The following is a 21,623-nucleotide window of genomic DNA, read 5'->3' as shown; positions in this document are numbered from 1 at the left end:
GAGAATGCAAACAGCCGACTCATTGGAACAGACCCTGATGCTGGGAAGGATTGAGGGCAGGAGGAGAAGGGGGTGACAGAGGATGAGATGGTTGGGTGGCATCACCAATGCAATGGACATGAACTTGGGCAAACTCCAGGAGATGGTGAGGGGCAAGGAGGCCTGGCATACTGCAGTCCATGGGGTCTTGAAGAGTTGGACATGACATGGTGACTGAACAACAACAAGAAAAAAATTGCTGGAGGTTGAGGGTTGAGCCTTCTTACCTGTTTCTTTGTTGTCTGCGCATTTAGCTGGACCAATCCCTTCATCCTAAACTCTAAGCTTATGTACTCCTTTCCCCATTTTGGCTATATCTGCTTTGCATCCACCAATAAGATAATGTTGTTTCGTTTGATCCTTAGGGGCTTATCTCCAGCACAAGCTGATTCTCAGTTCCTAGAAAACGCCAAGAGGCTTTCCATGTACGGTGTTGACCTGCACCATGCCAAGGTACTGAGAGTGTGACGGGGAGGTGCCTCTTTCTGGTCTGTTGGCTACAGTTCTGAGAAGGCTTCAGTTTTAAATGAACCCACTTCACTTTTAGCAAAGGCTACTCCTCCTCACCTGAGGGGCTCTGTAATAGTTCCTTGGGGTTTCTGGTTGTGGGGTGGGACCAGTGATTCTCCCCGAATTCTTCCTTCTTTTCTCAATGTTATGAGTTGATCCCTTCTCATATATACTTACTATAAGACTCACCTGATCAGCCTTCTTTACTCCTCATCCTGTCTTTATTCTGTGTCCCAGCTTTTGCTCTGCCAAGTGCTGCCTCGTGTCTAAAAAAACATCTCCTACTTAATGATTCTAGTTTTCATGATCAGGTAGTAGGAAGAGTCGGGATGGAGAGTGGGGTTGGGGGTACAAAAGATAAGGTGAAAGATGTATTTGGTTTTGAGCAATATGTCCAGAGTCAACTCAACATGAGTCGGGAACCTATTGTCTGTTTTTAAAACACCCTGCTAATCCTTCCGTGTTAGGAAGTGCAAGTTATAGGAGTTAATAGGATTTGAGAAATCTCTAGGAAAGCCCCTCACTCAAAGATATCCTCTCTCTCTTGGCCTCAGATTATGAATTCTTGCTTTTGTGTTAATAGTACTTCATATTTGCAAAGAATTGCCTTTTCCTCTGTGTCTTCCTCCATTCTTTAAATGCTTTTTGTTATTACGAGAGAAGTGCACATTCATCATAGAAAATAGAGGTGAATAGAATGTAAAAAGACTGAAATCGATTTATGCAGAAATAGGCACTGTTGATTTTTTTTAAATTTTCTTGTTTTATTAAAAAAAATCTGAGCAATGTCACATTTTTAAAATGGGATTATACTATGAGTATTATTTTGTAATTTTTTTAACTTGCTCTTAGAAAACACTGCTCCATGTTAGTAAATAGTCTCTGACAGCAACATTTTTAACTGCTAAATGCTATATACTCTTAATTTTTAAAAGCACTTCCACATATACTATCTTATTTATGGTTTGGATGTTTTTATTTTTACAAAAACTACATAAAACAGAATGCAGATGGCTTGTTACACTAACTGGCTTGTTGCCTCCAGCCACATAGTGTAAAGCAGTCCCATCTGTGTGATGTCTGCTGATATATCCTGCTAGGAAGTGAAACAGATCTTTTCCACACTTCAGTGTCTTGTAGCTCATTTCTCTGTATGATGGGGACAGACGGAGTCAGCAGACACACCGAACTAAGGGAGCGAGGAAAGAGATGTTTGGTATCCTAAAGGCCCCTAGAGCCCATGTCTCCTGTAAGCCCTGTTATTCTTGTCACACATGAATCTTCCATCTGCTGCTTTTGTTGATCATTAGTGAGAAACCAGTTTTTAGATGGTAATCCTGGAAGGTTTCCAGATTCTTGTTTTTGAAGTTATGGAGAAGGGGATGTCAGAGGATGAGATGGCTGGATGACATCATCAACCTGATGGAGATGAGTTTGAGCACAAACTGGGAGTCGGTGATGGACAGGGAAGCCTGGCGTGCTGCATTCCATGGGGTCTCAAAGATTCAGACATGACTGAGCAACTGAACTGAACTGATGTTAGAAAAGTTAAAAAGTTGCTGGTTTTGTTATAATTTCAGTTCTTACTGTGTGGTTAAGAGTAGATCACTTTAGAAAAGTCAGAATAACATGCATATATTCAATATATCATCTGGTGGACTTGTTAGATAATACCTGATGAGCAAGATATTTGTAGCTCATTGAAAAAAAAGTCTGTAGCAATTTAAAAACACCTTTCATGTAGTTTAAACTTTTGTGTGTTTACACATTTTTCATTGCCTTGAGATCATGTTTAAAAGTTTTTAATTAATATTTTATTGTCAAAAGAGTTTTTAACGGCACACTTATGTCAGGACAAGGTGGGGATGTTGAATGAAAGGGCTCTGGACAAAGGCAGACGGAAAGCATGAGAGTAGAATGATGCCTGTGAGCTGTTAACAGCAGCTCTCCTAACCTGGGTGTGGATTGGTTAGGCAGAGAGTAGCTGTCAGAACTCAGGGGAGAGATCTGTGTGGAGAGGGCTTGACAGGAGCTGCGATTGTCGAGGACAGAGCCACCCTCATGCGACTACACGGGGAGGGAGTCTGGGTGTTAAAACCCCAGACCTTCCCAACTTCTTCCTCTCTGATCTTATCTGAGAACTTCCCATTGGCCGAACCCATTGGAAGTCGGTGGGCGTGGGATCCTGTTGATGTCCCTCGTGGGGCGGCTTCCTGAGGCAGTAAGCACAGCGGATGGAAGGAAGGAAGCAAAGTGCTCCCTTTTTATTAGTTTATTTTACTGACTTTGTTGCTGAGTGGCAGAAGTCAACCATGGAGAACTAGGACTTTTTTCCCTTCAGCTTCTTTATCTGTAATTTCTGTTCATACAGATACTGATAATTCTAAAACAATGTGTGGAACAATCAAAAATCAACTGATTAACTTGGATCCAGATTGTGTTTATTTTTAAGTCAGATAAAATAGCTTCAGTGTCCTGTTGAAAGATTACCTCACATTAGTGATGGCTTTGTTGAATGTTTCAAATGAAGGGTGCCTCCCTCTTCGTGCAGAGTACATGCTGTCTTGGGCACTCTTCCGGCCCGCTCCCTGTGCCTTGGTCAGTGATGTTTTGAGCAGATGCATCTTTTGTGTCTGGTGCCACATTGCTTGGGTGCCTGTGACTGGTTCACTCCACCTTTCACTCTGTTCCTAGAGAGAACTGTGACTGTCTGGATATCGGTGAATAAAAGCACCTGATAGATGAGATTTTTAAACCTGTTCAGATGGTTTAATGTGATATTATTTTTATACATGAATTACTCACACATCACAGCAGTGAATACAGTTGGCATCAGTTACCTAGCACTATGTACTTCCCTGGTGGCTCGGAGGGTAAAGAATCTGCTTGCAGCATGATTCAACCCCTAGGTTGGAAAGATCCCCTGAAGAAGGGAATGGCTACCCACTCCAGTAATCTTATCTGGAGAATTCCGTGGACAGAGGACCCTGGCAGGCTGCAGTCCACGGGGTCACAAAGAGTCGGACACGACTGAGCGACTCAAACACACACACAAACACCCCTAGTACTGTACTTCTGTTTTTAAAAAACAGATAAAAATTGCATTTAATTGTTCTCAGTAACAAGGCAGTTGAAATGTTACACATTTATTGATTTGAACCTAGACTGTATGAGGTTTGTTTTAGCATATTTTGTGAGAATTTTTCTATGTTATTAATGATTTCTGAATATGTGAATATCTCTGAATGATTTTTCATATCTTGAGTGAGATCTAGTTCTTCTCTTAAAGATCCTTGAGTATTATATGTATTAGATCTTCCAGCCCTACTTGAAATGTGAGGAGACAATTTTTTTTTTTTTTTTTACTTTTGTCTGTAAATTTATTTGATCTTTAAAAATGTCTTTCAGGCTGAAAATTATTCTAGATGGTTATCTTTTTCACATTAAAACATTGAGGGAAGAAAACAGTATTAATAAGTTTAAGAATAGTCTACCATCCTTTGAAACATGCAGCTGAAGGAATGTTGTAATGAGAACTAGATGTCAGCACTTAAGAGTTATTGGAAAACTGCTTGAAAGAATTCAAAGATTTCAACACTGTCATCCTAGAATAGAAACTGTCTGCGAGGTTAGTGTTTTGCAGAATATAGGCGTTATTTAACAGCCATTAGCTGGCATAGTCCATCTGAGATAAATTTGCCTACAGTAAAATGGCTGACTGCACCTTAGGGCAGGCTGACACGCTGTCCGGAGCTGAAATAGCCTCTCACAAAACAAGTTTTATCTCCCTCGCTTCAGGATGTCTAAATCGAGGTCTGTTTCCTCCCTTTTGGGTTTTGCAGCCAAGCTTGAGAACATATGAGTTAGGCCTTTTGAAGAATACTGCGTCCTGTAGTCATGTTGCTATACCTAAAATCTGGCCCCTCGAGTGAAGTATCTAGATTTAAGAGGTGTCATGTATCTTACTGCTTCTATTAACACATGTTCTGTTGCTGAAATTGAAACACAGACCCGTTAGATTGGCATTCTTGATCATGGGTTGAGGGAGATAGTAGGTTTTCCAACCTGTGTAACTTCCACAGCTTTAATCATGGTCAAATGGCCTTCTCTTGGCAGGACTCAGAAGGCGTGGACATCAAGCTGGGTGTATGTGCTAATGGACTCCTCATCTACAAAGACAGGCTGAGAATCAATCGTTTTGCTTGGCCGAAAATCCTGAAAATCTCCTATAAGCGCAGTAACTTCTACATTAAAGTTAGGCCAGCAGAGGTAAGCAAAGGCACGTAGCCCTGGGCGTGTCTAACTGGGTTTTGTCAGTGTTCTCTTTTATGGCTGTGAGCTAGCAGAATTCTTTTCCATTGAGTTTTAAGAAAATGAACTATTATTTATTCCTCTGTGGTTAAAAAAAAAAGTCAAGTCAGGGTTTTGATGATAAACTTACATATATATTCCTGTTGGTAAGAAAACCAGTATCAGCCACAATTTCACAGAAAAGAGAAAGTACTATGCGCCTGCCACACCATGGGGGTTCATTTTTCTTTTGAATCAGCTAAGTGGGCGAGATCCATGGATGGGCAGGTGGGAAGATGAATTTTAGTGGACATTAAAGGATAGCTGGTTTATGTCAGTGGTTGATATTTGCCTTTTTTTCAAGAGGAACAATTAGTTTTTAGTGCGATATCTGAGCCCATGATTTTTAGTAACTTCCAATCAGCTCTTAAGGAGACATGGCTGATTTGTCTTATGGATTTATTCTAGCTGGAACAGTTCGAGAGCACCATTGGCTTTAAGCTGCCGAACCATCGGGCAGCAAAAAGGCTATGGAAGGTGTGTGTGGAACATCATACTTTCTACAGGTAATTTTGAGAAAACAGCTTGGGATTCATGTGAGCAGCTCTGGGTACCCTCGAGATCCGAGGCGGTGGCAGTGCATAGAGCGGCAGACACAGCCGCACCTTACGGTTCTGCGGGCTCCCCATTCGTGTGTCTGTTTCTGTCACCTGGCCGTGCTCCTCATGGCTTGGAACTGATCTTCTGCCATGGTCCAAAACTCCAGTTGCTCTTCCTTCTACCCTCCCGCCTTGGCTGTTCTTCCGCTGTCACTCACCTTAGGTTTCACTTAATTGCTCTTACCAGCTCCCTCTGCTTTCACTTCTTCCCCAACAAAACCAGCTCTGGACCTGCCCCTTTGCTAGTTTGTCAGGAGTGTTCTAGCCCCCTTAGCCCTGGTCATTGTTGCACATCAGCCTCTAGTCTCCTGCCTCTGGGTTAATCCTGTGTCCTGATCTCATCATTTCTATTCCTGTGCTGCCACACAGTCCCTTCAGTAGCATAACTATTCTCATAGACACACTTGCACAACCCTGTGGATTGATGCTATTGCAGAGTGACCGTTGCCTACATTGGCTGGATCCTCAGGGCCACCATCACAAATGTGCATGGTCTTCTTCGGCCCCCTGCCCTACTGCTCAGATGCCCTCCATCATGGGGTATGCTGATAGTAGACACTGTGGGTCATGAGTGTTCTTGGTTTCATGATCTTCTCTTTTTGTGTTTACCTAAGCATCATTTCCCTCTCCTCTTTCTTCTCTTGTCTCAAGGAAGAGGAGTCATTCCTCTGCCTTGAGAGTATATATAGCCCGCATGAAACAAACTCAGAACTGTTTCTGGTATGTAATAATGTTTGTCACTCTTATCATTATTCTTAGTTTGGTAGCATAGTGTGCTGTTTATCTACTTTCAAGACTGCTCTAATACACTCATTTCAGAGGAGTCACATTACCACTGACTTAAGTCACCAAAAAATTCTTTTGGAGAAAACTCATAAATGCTTGTGTTCAACTCTTTTTTGTTTTGTTTTGTTTTGATTTCTGTTTCTGTTTAATTGTAGCTTAATTGCTTAAAGATTTCTTTGTGATCAGGAAATTAGTCTGTAAGCTAATACTTTGCGTATGTGGTCACAGCTGTCAGTTAGTTGGGCAAGAAAGCCCTTTTATCCTCTGGTTAATGACTTTCCCCCTTTTGCATTATGACTTATATCTTATATTTCTTAGATTTAAAATATTTTTCTTATATTTCTTGAATTTATATTTTTTGCAAACTGGACATAAGAGAAAATGCTCAAATGGAGCTGCTCATTCTGGGAAGATGTGGCCTGTGGTTGAATTACAGTTAGCAGAAGAGAACCTGCAGAGGCTGCCAGATAGTCCAGTCTCACCCTCCTCTTTGCCTCTAGTCTTTTTTTCTCCTTTTAAAATACTTTTATTTTATAGTGGCAGGGTCGCTTAACACATTTTAAGTATTATTACTGACTGTAGGTACAGTGGGGCTTCCCTTATAACTCAGCTATTAAAGAATTCACTTGCAATGCAGGAGACCCTGGTTCGATTCCTGGGTCCGGACGATCCACTGGAGAAGGATAGGCTACCCACTCTAGTATTCTGGCCTGGAGAATTCCATGGACTGTATAGTTCATGGAGTTGCAAGGAGTTGGACATGACTGAGCAAATGTTATCCTATTTAGTTGAAAGTTTTTCCTCAGTGATTAACAAGTCCCCATTGCCCCCTCTCCCACCCCCTGGGAACCACCATTCAAGTATTTGAGTCTGTGAATATGACTATTTTGGATACCCCATATAGGCAGAATTGTGTAGTACTTGTCTTCTGTGTCTGGCTTGTTTCACCTTAGCATAATTTTCTCAAGATCTATCCCTATTGTCACATAATGCAGACTTTCCTTCTTTTTTTTTTTAAGGATGAATAGTGTTCCATTTTCGGAGAAGGCAATGGCACCCCACTCTAGTACTCTTGCTTGGAAAATCCCATGGACGGAGGAGCCTGGTAGGCTGCAGTCCATGGGGTCGTGAAGAGTCATACACGACTGCATGATTTCACTTCCACTTTTCACTTTCATGCATTGGAGAAGGAAATGGCAACCCACTCCAGTGTTCTTGCCTGGAGAATCCCAGGGACGGGGGAGCCTGGTGGGCTGCCGTCTATGGGGTCGCACAGAGTCAGACACGACTGAAGCGACTTAGCAGCAGCAGCAGCAGCAGCAGTGTTCCATTTTATGTGTATCCTGTAATTCCTTTATCCGTTTACTTATCAATGGATGGTTAGGTTGTTTCCACATCTTAATTATTGTGACCGTTGCTATATTGAATATGGGAATGCTCATACCTCTTTGAGATCCTGATTTCAGTTCTTTTAGAAAAATACCCATGTGTGGGATTGATGAATCATGTGATATTTCTATTTTTAATTTTTTAAGGAGCCTCCCAACTGTCTTACACAGCTTCTGCACCATTTTGTATTTCTACCAACAGTATGGAGGGGTCCCGGCTTTTTCACATTCTCTCCAGCATTGGTTGTCTTTAGTTTAACAATTTTTGTGGAGCAGGGTGTATTTCCTTTGGGGTCATCAATGCATATTTCTTATTTGAGATATTTTTTAGAAATGTCTCTTTTTTTGTAGGTACTGGTCTCTCAGTACCTACAGAGCATACTTCACGAATAGATGATGAAAATAAATGCGATTTAGTCAACTTGTTTTTCAAGGAGAATGAGCATTTGTTAATTACTGCACCGATGAGCTTGTCAATGACCCTTTTTCTCTATACATAACTGCTTTCTTACATAGCGTTCTTTGACCATAGGTGGATTGCAAGGTAGGGAAACCTACCATATTCAGGCAGTCAGAAGGCAGTACATGGTAAGTGACTGCCTTTCTCACCTTGCCTCTGGTCCTCATGGTTGGTTTAGACTTTCAGAGCCTCAGCTTCTTCCATGTAGAGAAAGAGAATACAGAGCACAGATAAGAGTTCATTTCCTGTCTAAATGTCTTAACATTCTGGCTTTCTAATTTAAGGATATAGAGCTTTTTCCAAAGTATAGTTTAAGGCACCGATGTCTTCAGATTTTGCTTTCTCAGCAGTATCATCTGTGTCTCCTTTGAAGATCTGTTGGCATAAAATGGATGTTCTCAAGAAACACTTCTGCCACCCTCCACGACAAGACTCAAGCCAAGAATGTATCAGTTCTTTTTTCATCAGTTTCATTCTAACTCATTGTATTTCTGGGTTAATACGATTGAGAATTCTGAATCGATGGGAAGCCACCTCTTGAATTACTATATGTGGCTTTACCCTAGACTTGAATCTCTCTTCATTGCTTGTTAAGCACAAGATTTCTAAAAATTGAGCAGAAATGCCTGACATACTTGATATGGTAAAGAACCCTTTAAGAAATCACGCTTCTCTGGAGAATAATAAGAAAAGTTTTGGTGGAGTTCTCCATATTCTGAAACTGTCAACTGAAGTCTTCTTATTTAATACATTCTCTGAGAGCTCTGGGATTATCTGTTTTGTTAAAATGCTTTGACAGCTTTTGATCAGGCAGTGAAAGCAAGATCATTTCGGTTGTATACCAGACAAGATTGGCTCATTTACTAAAAATGTGTTTTCACATAAGTCTGGAAGTACTTGACATCAGTAAAGTTTTACCTCATTCATTACAGACCCGGGGTTTAAGCAGTACAGTCGCGCTGCCAATAAAGGGTGTTAGTCATCTCTGCAGATCTGCTGTGTACTTCATGCGAGAGCATCACTTGATGGAACAGATTCTTGAGTTAATGTTCTTTCCCAGAGAAATAGACATAAATATTAAGAATTGCTAATGGTAATGGATTGCTGCTTGGCACTTAAAGCTAGGAGCAAGAATTCAGGCATATGTGTTTATATAAATGATTTAAGTTAATACAAATAAATAACCTTTGGTACACACAAAGAACAGCTGCGTTTTTGCTCAGGTTGAGGAAAACATATTACTCATGAATATATGAATGAGGAGTTATTCATCTTATCATGATCATAAAGCTCTGTATATAGGAGGGTTTATAAACAGTGTTCACTTTTATTAGTGTAAGCAGCGTTTTTGGACCAAATAATCATACGTAATGAAGTGAGATATTATATAGTTTCAAAGTTAAAAAACATCCCTGAAGTCTAATTTTGTTCCCCTTCCCCCACCTTCATAGGCTTGTGTCTCCAGAGCAGCCACCAAAGGCCAAGTTCTTGACCTTAGGGTCCAAATTCCGCTACAGTGGCCGTACACAGGCGCAGACCCGCCAGGCCAGCAGCCTGATTGACCGGCCGGCGCCACACTTCGAACGCACTTCTAGTAAACGGGTCTCCAGGAGTCTAGATGGAGGTAAACACATTTATTGTATTAGGATTCTGGATTCCAGTCGTCTTTTTCTAATCCAGTGGGATTAGAAAATATTGAACTAGTTATTAACAAGACCCCTAGAAATACCTAGAGGGATAGCCTCTAGATATTTTTTTTCCGTGAGTAAATAAAATACTATTAATTACACTTACTTGAAAATCATTTTATAGTGTTTTGAAGTTGTCGTTCTGAACCTAAATTTTCTTGGCACTGTCAAAACACACAGATGTTAGAGTTTTTGATGAGATGTTGGACAGACTTCTTAATTGTGATGTATTTTATGTGATTTGATTTCTTGAACTTACTAATTAATGGCAAACTTGGGTTTTTGGAGCCGCAGCAGCAGTATACATAGACCCTTTATTCAAAGGAATGCAAAACTTCATTGCATCATCACAATTTTAGGTTTAAAAACTCTTATTAAAGCTTAACAGACATTCTAGCATATAGGAAACCATTCACAGCTTCAAGGATTAGTTAAAGGACAGTGTTCTAACAACAAGAAAGGAAATATGTATTCATCTATTCTTACACCCCAGGAGAGACATTTATAAATTTGTATACATTTTTTCTATTCGAATTCTAATTAGCTACATATTTGTAGTTTTTAAATAAATTACACATGGAAATAAATTGATGTTGCTTCCCTTCATTTTACGTATATATATGTGTATATCTTATTACCCTAATTTTGGGTTAATAGCAGGTTTTCTATAAAAGAGCTGAGGTTATTTTTTTTAAGATATTTAAAAAAATGTTTTCCTTTCTACCTACTAGCAAGTAACTGGTGTGGATGCTTTTCTACCTAAAGTAGTTTCCCAACATTTTTTGGTTGCTTAATCTCAAAACATACATGCAAAAGATCCTTTAATGTTGAACTGGATAAGTTCTATTTTACTGCTGTTTATCAGTAAAAACCTATTTTTCATTGTTATTAATATTGCTGTTAATCATTCTGAAATACAAACTCGAACGGCTTATGTTTCATATAATTAGCTAAAGCAGGCTGGATATGCTAATAGATAGAAAATCTTCTCTCATTAGTGAAGGATTGACATTCATGCCTTAGATCTATTTTTCCTGGAATAAACTTAGGAAACAGATCTGGGCAGACACACAGAGATAGTTAATAATATTTGTTAGTGGACATTTTGGTATATATAGTTACTGAATTTTCTGGAGAATCTTTCATACAATTTATGAGGCCACAGAAAAAATGTGCAATGGGATCATAAATTGTGGTTTGAATAAATGTCCACATCCCCAAATGTAGTGATTTACATTTAATGAATTATTGCTGTATGATAGTTGTTAAGAGTATCTTTCAGTTCATCAACAACTGAGCACTTTTTTCCAAGTAAATCCGAAGAATGTGCCCGCTTGTGTAAATATTTCACAAGCCTTGCCCCTTGCCACAGTGAATTTATACAAGTGCTGAATAAATGCGATCAGTGTTATTTCATGCCTTGAGAGAAATCATTCCTCTTTCTGTAACACTGTCTGTTTCAGCCTTTGTTTTCGAACTATGAGGTTTTTATAACTCATATGTTGTGAGTTTTTAGAGTTTAAAAAGAGCAGTAAAGCAGTGCCTTTTCTTGGAGGTATATAAACTGTGCTCGAGGAAACCCACCGTCTTGTATGGGCAGTTACCGCAGTGGGTTATAGTGGGTCTGTATCTGAAAACAATGATTTTCACAAGTAAAAGCAACAAACATGGCACAGTAATCCATTATTTTTCCTTTTGTGTTTTGGACACTGTAATTCATCAGATGGGCAAGTCATCAAAAGGATTATTGTGTTATTGTGAAAAATAGGAGGCTTTTCATGCCAATACATGACCAGACAGCTAGGGAACTATTTGGTGAGGGCTTATGTTCTTTTTTTTTCCCCTTCAGAGCAAAGCTAGGCTGTAACCTGGTACTGAGCTTTATTTTCCCCACCACACCATCAATATACCTTTTTTTGTTGTTGTTGTTGTTTACATGTATTGTAGTTTCTTTTTTCTGTTTTTAAACAGACTATTTAGATATATAAATATTCTTCAATTTAAGGATTGAAAAATTAAATTTACTAGTGATTACATTGGTTTTTACTTTCTATGTGATATCTAAAGATAAAATATCAAATAAAAATCAACCTAGATAGCTATTTTAGAACAGTGAGATTCTAGGATTGCACAATAAAACCTGAAATGAGACAAATCAGTCATTGAGAGTGCTAACACCCAGGATGCATGTGAGAACAGGGAACTCGTGATTTCCCGAAAGTGGAAAGTGTAATCAAGGACATTACAGACTAGGTAAGGTCTGTCTGAGGAAGAACCATTTGGGTTGAGACTTAAGGGATGAGAAAGAGTAGAACAGGAGATAAAGATTCCAGGTAGCACTAGTAGTAGTAGCAAGTCTGAAGGTCATAAGTTTGGGGACAGCTTGATACATTCCAGGAACAGAAGGAAGGCAAATGTAGTCAGAGCTGATTAGTGATGGGGAGAGGTAGGCTGGGAACAGATCACACAGGAGCTTGCAGGCTATTGTGGGGAATGTGGTTTTTATTTTAGGGAAGCACTGAAGACTGTATGTGTTCATATGTACACATGTGTACACACTTGTGCCAGCACACGTTTACAGGTCAGTTCAGTCACTCAGTTGTATCCAACTCTTTGCGACCCCATGGACTGCAGCACGCCAGGATCCCTGTCCATCACCAACTCCCAGAGCTTACTACTCAAACTCATGTCCACTGAGTCGGTGATGCCATCCAACCAGCTCAGCCTCTGTCATCCCCTTCTCTTCCTGCCTTCAATCTTTCCCAGCATCAGGGTCTTTTCCAATGAGTCAGTTCTTCACATCAAAAGTATTGGAGTTTCAACTTCAGCATCAGTCCTTCCAATGAATATTCAGGACTAATTTCCTTTAGGACGGACTGGTTGAATCTCCTTGCAGTGCAAGAGACTCTCAAGAGTCTTCTCCAACACCACAGTTCAGTTCTTCGGTGCTCAGGTTTCTTTATGGTCCAACTCTCACATCCATACATGACTACTGGAAAAACCATAGCTTTGACTAGAGGGACCTTTGTCAGCAAAGTAACGTCTCTGCTTTTTAATACTGTCTAGATTGGTCATAGCTTTTCTTCCAAGGAGCAAGCATCTTTGAAATTCATGGCTGAAGTTCCTATCTGTAGTGACTTTGGAGCCCAAGAAAATAAAAGTCTCTCACTGTTTCCATTGTTTCCCCATCTATTTGGCACGCCATGAAGTGTACAGTGCTGTTCTAAAAAAAAAAAAAACAGTCACTTGATTAATGCCGTGTCTAGAACAATTGGAGAGGATGAGGGAAGAAGTTGAGGCCAACTGGTTAGGCATAGTCCTGGTGAGAGTCATGGTGGTTTTGTCTCAGATGGTGGTAGACCAATTAGCCATTTGGCACTGTAGGTTCAGCTCCTTGGGCTTATAATCTCAGGGTTCTACAAAGGTGTAAGACCTGACAAAAGTTAATAGCAAACTGAAATCAGTAACTGTTTAATAAAAGTATGCAGTGTGAACATCTTGCCAACTTCATTATGTAACTTTAAATTTGATATTCATTAAAATTTGATATCATTATATTTAAAACCATTTCTAGGTCAGATTTTCTCATTTTGCAGTAAGTTTCTGAGTATGCATAATGAGTGCTTAGGGACCATAATCTTAAGTTAAAGCTAAAAACTCAAGCCATATACTTTTCAAGGAAGAATTATTAAAATTTTTTAAAAGTTCAAAAAAAAAAACTGTAGAAAATAATTATACTTTATGTATGATGTGAATTTGTTTTAATGTTTAATTGGATTTGGTGCAGGCTTTCCAAAGTATGAGTGTTTAAATCCATGAAACTCTTAAAAGGTACCTGAATGGTAAAATAGAGATGGAAGGAAATTTGCCATGTTTAGAAATACATATGAGGATTCTGTTGGACGTACTGATTGTTGAGGGGTAAAGGAAAAGACCTCCAGGTTTCTGACTTCAGTAATTTGGTGAATGGTGAGACTAGAAAAGGAAGTTTGGACAGGGTGTGTGAGGGGTATGGATTAAGAGGCTTCTTGTAACACATGAATTAGGGGTCTAGAGGTTGCCCAAGTTCAGTGTGGTGGGTCACACACATTCCTGCCCTTCAAGAGCTTGCAGCCTAAAGGCCTGTCTTTGTTGTGCTTCCCTGGGAGCCTGGGACCAGAGCCAACCCTACTGTGTCAGGAAGATGCTTTTTATGCAGGTGAAATGACTGCAGTGGTTGTCCCACTCTTTGGGGGAGAATCTAAAGATAGAGGCTTTTGCCAGTTGCTGCTCACTTGGCCTTGTTGAGATCTGAGGCCATCTTGGGTTGCTCTGGCATATGACAGAAATGTCAACACAGTACATGTTCCTGCCCATCTGTATGATAGATGAAGGGACCCAAAAGGCCAGATTTGCTAAGGCAGAAGGTTTCTATGTATTAGGCTTGCTGCAGGTCAAGTCGAGGCATTCAGGAGGGAGGTTAGAAAAATAAAAAACAGTAAACATAAATACAGAAGTTAATTCTCTAAAATCTACCTTTCCTGTCTTGGCACAATTTTGACTAGTGTTCTAATTAAAGGTTCCTTTATGGAGGAATTATTAAAACTTATTAAAGCAAACCATTTTAATAACTAGGTAATTATTTGTTGCAATAGATAGATTCAGAAATAAGTGCAGGCAAGATTAAAGAAACCCCAGAGAACTGAAGTACTGCTCACATTGTAATTCTGCTGTACTTCCCTAACTCTGGTGTTTCATCTGGTCTTAGAGCTCCTCCTACTGGCCAATTCCATGATCAGTATCTCTCCTTCAAATATCTGTGACTTGAGAGACTTAATGGGTTACAATTCAGAGTTTTGTTTTTTTTTAAGTATAATCGTGAGTTTATTTGATTTGTTATTTTCATGATCAAAGAATCTTCCGGTTTCTATTAATTGTCTGTAAGCTGCCTATTTATCTGGAAAGGGAGGTTTTCATAACATTTTCTTGTTTAAACATCCTAACGTGATCCCTATAATCACTCGTCACTAGCTCCGATTGATGCTGTGGACCAAAGTCTTATGAAGGATTTTCCTGGCCCTGCTGGGGAGGTTTCAGCACCAGGCCCTGGAGTTGTGAGCACTGCCGTGGTACAAGATGGTGATGGCAGAAGGGACCTGAGAAGCCCAGCTAAAGTCCCGCATATGCCGCTCATTGAAGGAAAGGTATGGTGAATTAGTGGAATATATGGTTTTAAATGTGTACTTAGATCAGAGGCTGTCTATTGCATTTGTTTCAGAACTCAAGTATCATTTAAAACCAGTCATTGTATTTCTCTGTTGATAAAAATTTCCGCCTTTCATATGTGTGTAGACTCTTGCTGTTTTAGACTGAGTCGCTAACCTTTTTCTGGTTGTTGTTCAAAGCAAAATATTTCAACATAAATTACTTTAATCCAAGTAAGTAATTTATTGACCTTTTGTCCATCTTTATAATCATCCTATTTCATTAAGCCCCCCAATTATAAAAGCTATGATTTGAAATTCATATTTGATTTGTTTCAAGTAAATTTTAAGATGTAGCCTATGTCTTGGTAATTTTATTATGATATTGACTTGAATATTTTGAAATGAAGAAAGATGGTCTTTATGGTTTTTCATTAATAGTCTGTTACTGAAGAAGAAATTCTCAAGCAAAAAGTAATTGTTTTGTGAATACTATGTGAGAAGATGGTGTGTGGCTTTCGGTCTTATTTGGTGTACGTGCCATAATGGATGGAGAAGTAACCTATATTGTGTTTTCAGACTTGTTTGGGTTATTTTATATTACCATGGGCAAGTGTAAGTATAGTCACTTAGAAGTTGATCTGAAGTGGCTTTGAGTCCTTCAGATCTCTTTTCCATATCCCACAGAGAAACTTTAGAATAGGTAACATTGGAAGTAAACATGAAAAAGAAATAAAATCATCCTGTGGGTTTATAATATTTCCAGAAATTTAACTTTGAAAATTTATAATGTTTTAAAACTTTTAACATTGAAAATGTTAAAGATGTGTAACATGAATTTATAAAGAACCTGCTAGAAGAGATAACTGCCAGGGTCCCGGGAATTCCTGCAGTGATAGCTCCCAACCCCAGCGGAGAGAAGGGCTCAGGCACCATGGGGGCCCTGCCTTATGCGGCAGGAACAAGTGCCTCAGGCAGAGCGAGCCATGAAATCCTTTTCATTGCTTTGTTAAAAAATCTTTAATTATCATATTCTACAAAGGATTTGGTTAAAAATTTACTAAAAATAACAGATATCACATCAAACAATATCCATCAATAACTGAATAGTTGTCAGGAGAGTTTATGATTATGCTACCAACTTATTGGAAAAGACCCTGATGCTGGGGAAGATGGAAGGCAGGAGGAGAAGGGGGTGACAGAGGATGAGATGGTTGGATGGCATCACCGACTCAATGGACATGAGTTTTAGCAAACTCCGGGAGATAGTGAAGGGCAGGAAAGCCTGGCGTGCTGCAGTCTGCGGAGTCTCAATGAGTCAGACACGACTTAGCGACTGAACAACAACACCAGTGTACCCAGTAGAGTGGCTACTTCCATCAGAAACGGGAGAGCTCAGCATCATGGGAAGCCTCTATTCCATTCTGCATAGTTAATATGATACAAAAGAAAAGTTCTCTTAAATTCCAAGGGAAATTCTGCCTGTTTTTGGCAAATGACTCAGTGTGCCTTTTCACTGATGCTTTCAATGTTTGGCAGCAACCAGGTTTAAAAATAATGCTATCTGAGTTTCATAGGATCCATTTGCAACCAGTCAGGAAATACTAATTGAATCAGGCTATACCTGTTAAGTTGTATGTGATGAAAGTAGTCCAGTTTTCCTCTTTTAAAAATGGATCATTTAATTAATTTTCTAATGATACTGTTAATACAGTCGTTACTTCTGAGTAAAAGTTTTCACTAACTTTCTTCTTCTCTCCTCTTTCTTTCTTTTACCTTTGCTTCTCCTTTGATTGTATCCGCTGTGTAACTTCACATTCAACCATGGGTTTGCTTTTGAGAACAGCCTATTTCCTTGTGCCCACCTTCACCACTCATCCACTGTGCTTCATCTCTTTCCCCAAACCTATTGCCAGTCCCTGAAATGGACTTCCTTTCTGACATTTCAGAGGAAGACCCCTTTGGGGAGGCCGATCGTATCACTCTGGACAGCTTAGAGTGCCTTTCCACAGGCGAGACGTCAGAGCAGGGGCCCTGTGATCCTGGCTTGGGTCCTCTTGAAGCCCCTCCTGAGCCTGACTGCCCCCCTGCACCCGAGAAGCCTCTAAAAGAGGCTGACCACACAGATTCCGAGTGTGGGTCCTTCTCCTTCAGTTTCTGCAGGTGCTTTCTGCCTCGCTTCCCCTCGTTCCTCAGTGACAATGGGTACCTTGCCTTCCCCAGCCTCCCCAAGGTCTGGGTCTCCTTCCTGCCCGCAGATGTCCAGCATTACGTTCCCATCACCTCCCCTTCGTTCTTCCCCTCTCTCATCCTCATCTTTGGGCTCCTTCTCTCTGCTTCTCAGTCAGTGCCTTTTTCTCTCACCTTTTCCCTTCCTCTGGCTCTATCCCTCTGCTATCTGGAGGCGAAAGCTGCCTCCCTGACTGTTTCTTACGACTGTGACTTGAGTGACAAAACAGAGGAAGAGGAAGCAGTTACTAGCTCTCCTCCATAAGCTTTAAATCTGTGCGGGCAACAAAGCTCCACTTCATCTAATACCCTTCCTAATGTAGAGTGTAAACATGTGCATAAATCTCATCATGGGTTGCCCTCAAAACAGTATGATCTGCACACTTTCATACACACACACAGCTTTAGTGCATGAGAAATAAGTGTAATTAAGCGTTTCCCCTCACTGATATTCATTGACTAGGTCCACACAGTCTACGTTGAGTGCAAAGTTATAGGTTTTTAAAATAAATATCTGAACCATACTAGGCCACAAAAAAAGGAGAGGGGGCCCTCCATTGCCCTTAATAGTCTGATTTGGGTCTATCCATTTTGCACATACATGTGAATGCTGTTCCTTTAGGACGGAAACTTTATTTTGGTATAGAATTTCGAATACAGTGGACATAACTGATTGATATATATTAGTAGAATTCCTTAGTGTTACTATTTCACTGTTAGAAAGCCAAGCTTGTTCTTCACTTAGGAGAATGCACCTGTGACAGTTACTCCTGATGTGTGTGTAGGTCTAATCTCAGAACCTCTTTGTCTCCCTATTATTATAGCATTTGGGACCCAGATATGAAGTGCATGTAGTTTATTTTCTTTTACTTTTTTTTTTTTTTACTCAAAATCATATCTGGGAGTCACTGTCAGGTATTTTTAAGGAAGATACTCTTCTGTTATCTTTAAAAAATACTTATGAAAAATGAACCTCAGCGTTTTGAAAATTTAGACTCTGTAGCCCTAAGGTTGGGTGAGACCTCTTAGTGTCCTTTTATTTAACATTAAGTATCTGGTTTGAGGATTTCTGCCCCTTATAAGGCTACCTCTGCAGTACTAAGCTGTGCTCACATGTGCAGTAGTTTTTTTTTTTTTATTGTTTTGCTAAATGTGGTCTGGGGACCTAGGGTCCCATATCCTGTAGGTACTATTCCTACATAGAATAAATCACAAAATTTAGAGCAAACCTAAGGAAAAATGTGAAGATAATTAAGCATAGGGGGAGAATCCATGATTCCTAAAGGTTACCCAAGGGATGCCAAAGATTGACATTTTAGAAAAATGTTGACCAAGGAATTAGAAGATTATTCTTAACAAATTGTTGAGCGGTTGTATTCTGTTTTTCCCTCTTGATCAAAAGATACTCTGAGTTCCCGGTTTACCTCTCAAAAATGCTTGAATGGTTAAAAAAAAAAAAGCACAGTAAAGAAGAAAAATAATGTATATGATCCTGCTCTAAATCAAGATGTGAAAGTTAAACTATTTTCCTTTGGTATCTGAATCAATATTTTTCTTTTACGCTCTTCCCTTCCATGAGTCAGTAGTCATCAGTGTTTCTGTTAGTTTCAAATACACAGATTTATTCTTTGGATCATTAGATAACTGAGAATTGTCCAACTAGGAATAAATATGCTTGTTTGAAAAATTTTATGACAGAAAAGTGACTATAAAACTCAAGAATAGTTTTTACTCTCCACCATTTTAAATGAAAGTAGCAAAATAAACCGGTTCCTCCCCAAGGAAAGAAATCTACGTAGGGTGAACATTTGTCCCTGATAGAAAGTGAAAGCTAAAATTTGCATCATTACACTTTGCCCTCACAGCCAGTTGACTTAAATATTTCAGGTTAGAACAGACTGAATTATGCCATTTTTACACTCTCATATTTTCATTCCTGAGTCAAAACATATTAAAAAGCAACACATATCTGGTGACTGAGAAAGAGTGAAGCTTCCCTTCTCTATTCCACCTTTGCAAAGGACCATTTCCATCATTTGTACAACATTGTAGGTGAAGAAAGACCAAAGTGGCTTAATATTCTGCATCTTCTGAGGGCCAGACAATAAAGGTTGGTAATGCTGGTTCACCATTTTAAGTTCAAATACAGCTTCCTTGCACCGGTGATAGCGTTTCCAATAATACTCCCCTTCTCTCTGGCCGCTTGCTGGGTGACTTCAGGCGAAGATGGAAGAGGACGAAACACAGCTGGAGGAGGTGGATACTATTCCCCCCAAATTAAATTCCTGGTAGTTGCTGCCTGCCATTATGATTGCACGGGGGTGGGGTGGTGCACATTTAGGATTTATTTGTGACTTTTGCTCATTGTGGCTTTAGGTTCTTAAGATTTTTATTTCTCTTTTATTTTAATGTCTTAGACTGTCCAACTCTGGGTCATTTCTGGTGCTTGCTGATTGATACACTTATGTTTATTTGCCTTCCCCCTCCCTCCCTATGTGTGATTTAATTTCACAGAAAAATTCCTTGAGAGTAGAAGGAGATAATATTTATGTCAGACATAGCAATTTAATGTTGGAGGTTTGTATAATTTAAGAAAACAACTCTGTCCGAATGGCTGCCCAGGCTGCTGTGGACGGGGGGTCACGCACAGGCTGGCTGGCTGGCAGCTTTCAAGCACGGTGCACGAAATGCATGGGGAAAATTCAACGTGGGAGTGCATGTTAGCATTCTGACTTTGTTCTGTTAAAGTGGCTTAGGTAGCAATATGTCTATGAGAAGTTCTCAAAGTGACAACTGGGAAAAAAAGAAAAGATTCTGTGTAATCAAATGAATAAAGTTTTTATTCATTAATCTTAAGGTTCTGCAAGTAAACCTGTTTTCTCCTAATGGACATGATCCATCCTTAATATATATTAAACTGCAAAAAATATTTGTCAATCTGGCATTAATTCATTTGGCCCTAGATAGGTGTCCGTGTTTTGTTTTTTTTTTTTTTGGTAAAGTGAAGAAGTACCAAAATCCCTGCAATTAGGAATGTGGTCCACTTAAAAATCTTCCTTTTGAGAAGATGCTAATTAATGGGATTGTTTTGATTAAAAAGAGAGAAGCAGTGAAATAAAGTGAGAAAGAAAAGAGGAAAAAGAAGCCTAGCTGCCCAATTAGGAAGGTGAAATGTATTCCCCATGTCACACGAGAATGGTTTTTTGTTTCTTTTTCCCCCTTCTTTTAGGATAGGATATAGCAATGTATTCAATGGAAAACTCCGGTCCTCAGTAATTTGACTAATCTGTTGGGTTGCTTTGGCCAGCTTTAATAACTGTTGGAGATGTATTTTTGCATAACTTACTAAAATGCTCTAAAGAATAATACATAACAGCGCTTTGAACAAATGCAAGAAATGTGCCTGATCTCAAGCCACAGTCATTTTTCCATGCCATGCAAAGATTTTTAGATTTTCCTGAGTTTTTGCAGATGGCAATAGAAGCTCCTAGATGAGCTATCCGTACTATGCTTGTGCATGCATATGGAATATTTCATTTACTCAGATGCATGACCTATTTCTCAAGGAGTAGTGTAATTGAAAGCTATAATCCACAGGTGGCCCTATGATTTTTGAAATGTAAGAAAGCACTTAAAGTTCAGTTAAAACTTTTTTGAATACTACCTTTTATTCCTACAAATACCATTTATCAGGACCAATCTAAAAAAAAACCCCACAAGCAACATTTGTCAGGGCCTATTTCAATGAAAATTGACCTGGTAGTTTTTCTCACATCTTCTTTTAAGGACCATTTGATATGTGGGTGGCTGGGTCCCACATTTATGCTTGGCAAGGACGTGAAACCAAGATGACGTTCATTTATTTTAGAGAAAGACCAAATAGAAGCCGCTTCTGGCAGCTGTTATGTTTATTCTATAAGGATTAAAAACCATTGCTGGAATTTCCTGAAAAAAGTCAACTGTTTTTTCCCCTACCACCATTCCCTCCTCTTTTTATATGATCCTGGACCGGATTTCCCATGAGGCCCAATATGCTCTGAGTCCACCTTTCTCTAATTTTACTTTCTTCATTATATTCACAGAATGCAACTCTAGTAGTAGCCCAAATCTGAAAGGTGAATTTGCAGGAACAAAATGCATTTTAAATGTAACTATGAGAAAGAAGGTTTATTGGCCATGTTGAGTTCCATGGCCTCCTCTTCATGATTTCTTAAACAACTCTGAACAAAGAAATCAGAACCCTTTAAGGCGTGAATCATAAAAAAATTACACATTGGCTTTAATTTTCAAATTTGGACAAACTCATATTTGTAGGTGGTGATATGGCTTTTGAGACTTGGCATTTTTCTTGCTTTATTATGTTTTTTTAATCATAAGTTTGCTTTGTCTTA

At 39.4% G+C, this 21,623-nt stretch overlaps 1 protein-coding gene across 50 annotated transcripts in view; it reads left to right on the top strand.

Annotated features, from left to right (window-relative positions):
• EPB41L2 (erythrocyte membrane protein band 4.1 like 2) overlaps positions 1-21,623 on the top strand; it is a 210,971-nt gene that overhangs the window by 151,612 nt on the left and 37,736 nt on the right. For 28 of the 50 annotated variants that reach the window (XM_086316520.1, XM_086316502.1, XM_086316510.1 and 25 more), the window contains 6 exons: positions 405-492; positions 4,666-4,818; positions 5,308-5,405; positions 9,584-9,756; positions 14,831-15,003; positions 19,747-19,809. In XM_086316520.1, coding sequence (XP_086172646.1) covers positions 405-492; positions 4,666-4,818; positions 5,308-5,405; positions 9,584-9,756; positions 14,831-15,003; positions 19,747-19,809 — 748 coding nt within the window. Of the gene's footprint in view, positions 1-404; positions 493-4,665; positions 4,819-5,307; positions 5,406-9,583; positions 9,757-14,830; positions 15,004-19,452; positions 19,489-19,746; positions 19,810-21,623 lie in introns of all 50 variants that reach the window. The other 22 variants (XM_086316523.1, XM_086316516.1, XM_086316521.1 and 19 more) reach the window with 2 other exon arrangements.

This window comes from Bos grunniens, chromosome 9, assembly GCF_055505025.1.
Source record: "Bos grunniens cultivar Pamir isolate PY7600 chromosome 9, Bosgru_T2T1.0, whole genome shotgun sequence".
In the NCBI taxonomy this organism is placed as follows: domain Eukaryota; kingdom Metazoa; phylum Chordata; class Mammalia; order Artiodactyla; family Bovidae; genus Bos; species Bos grunniens.
This window is presented reverse-complemented; position numbering and strand designations above follow the sequence as displayed.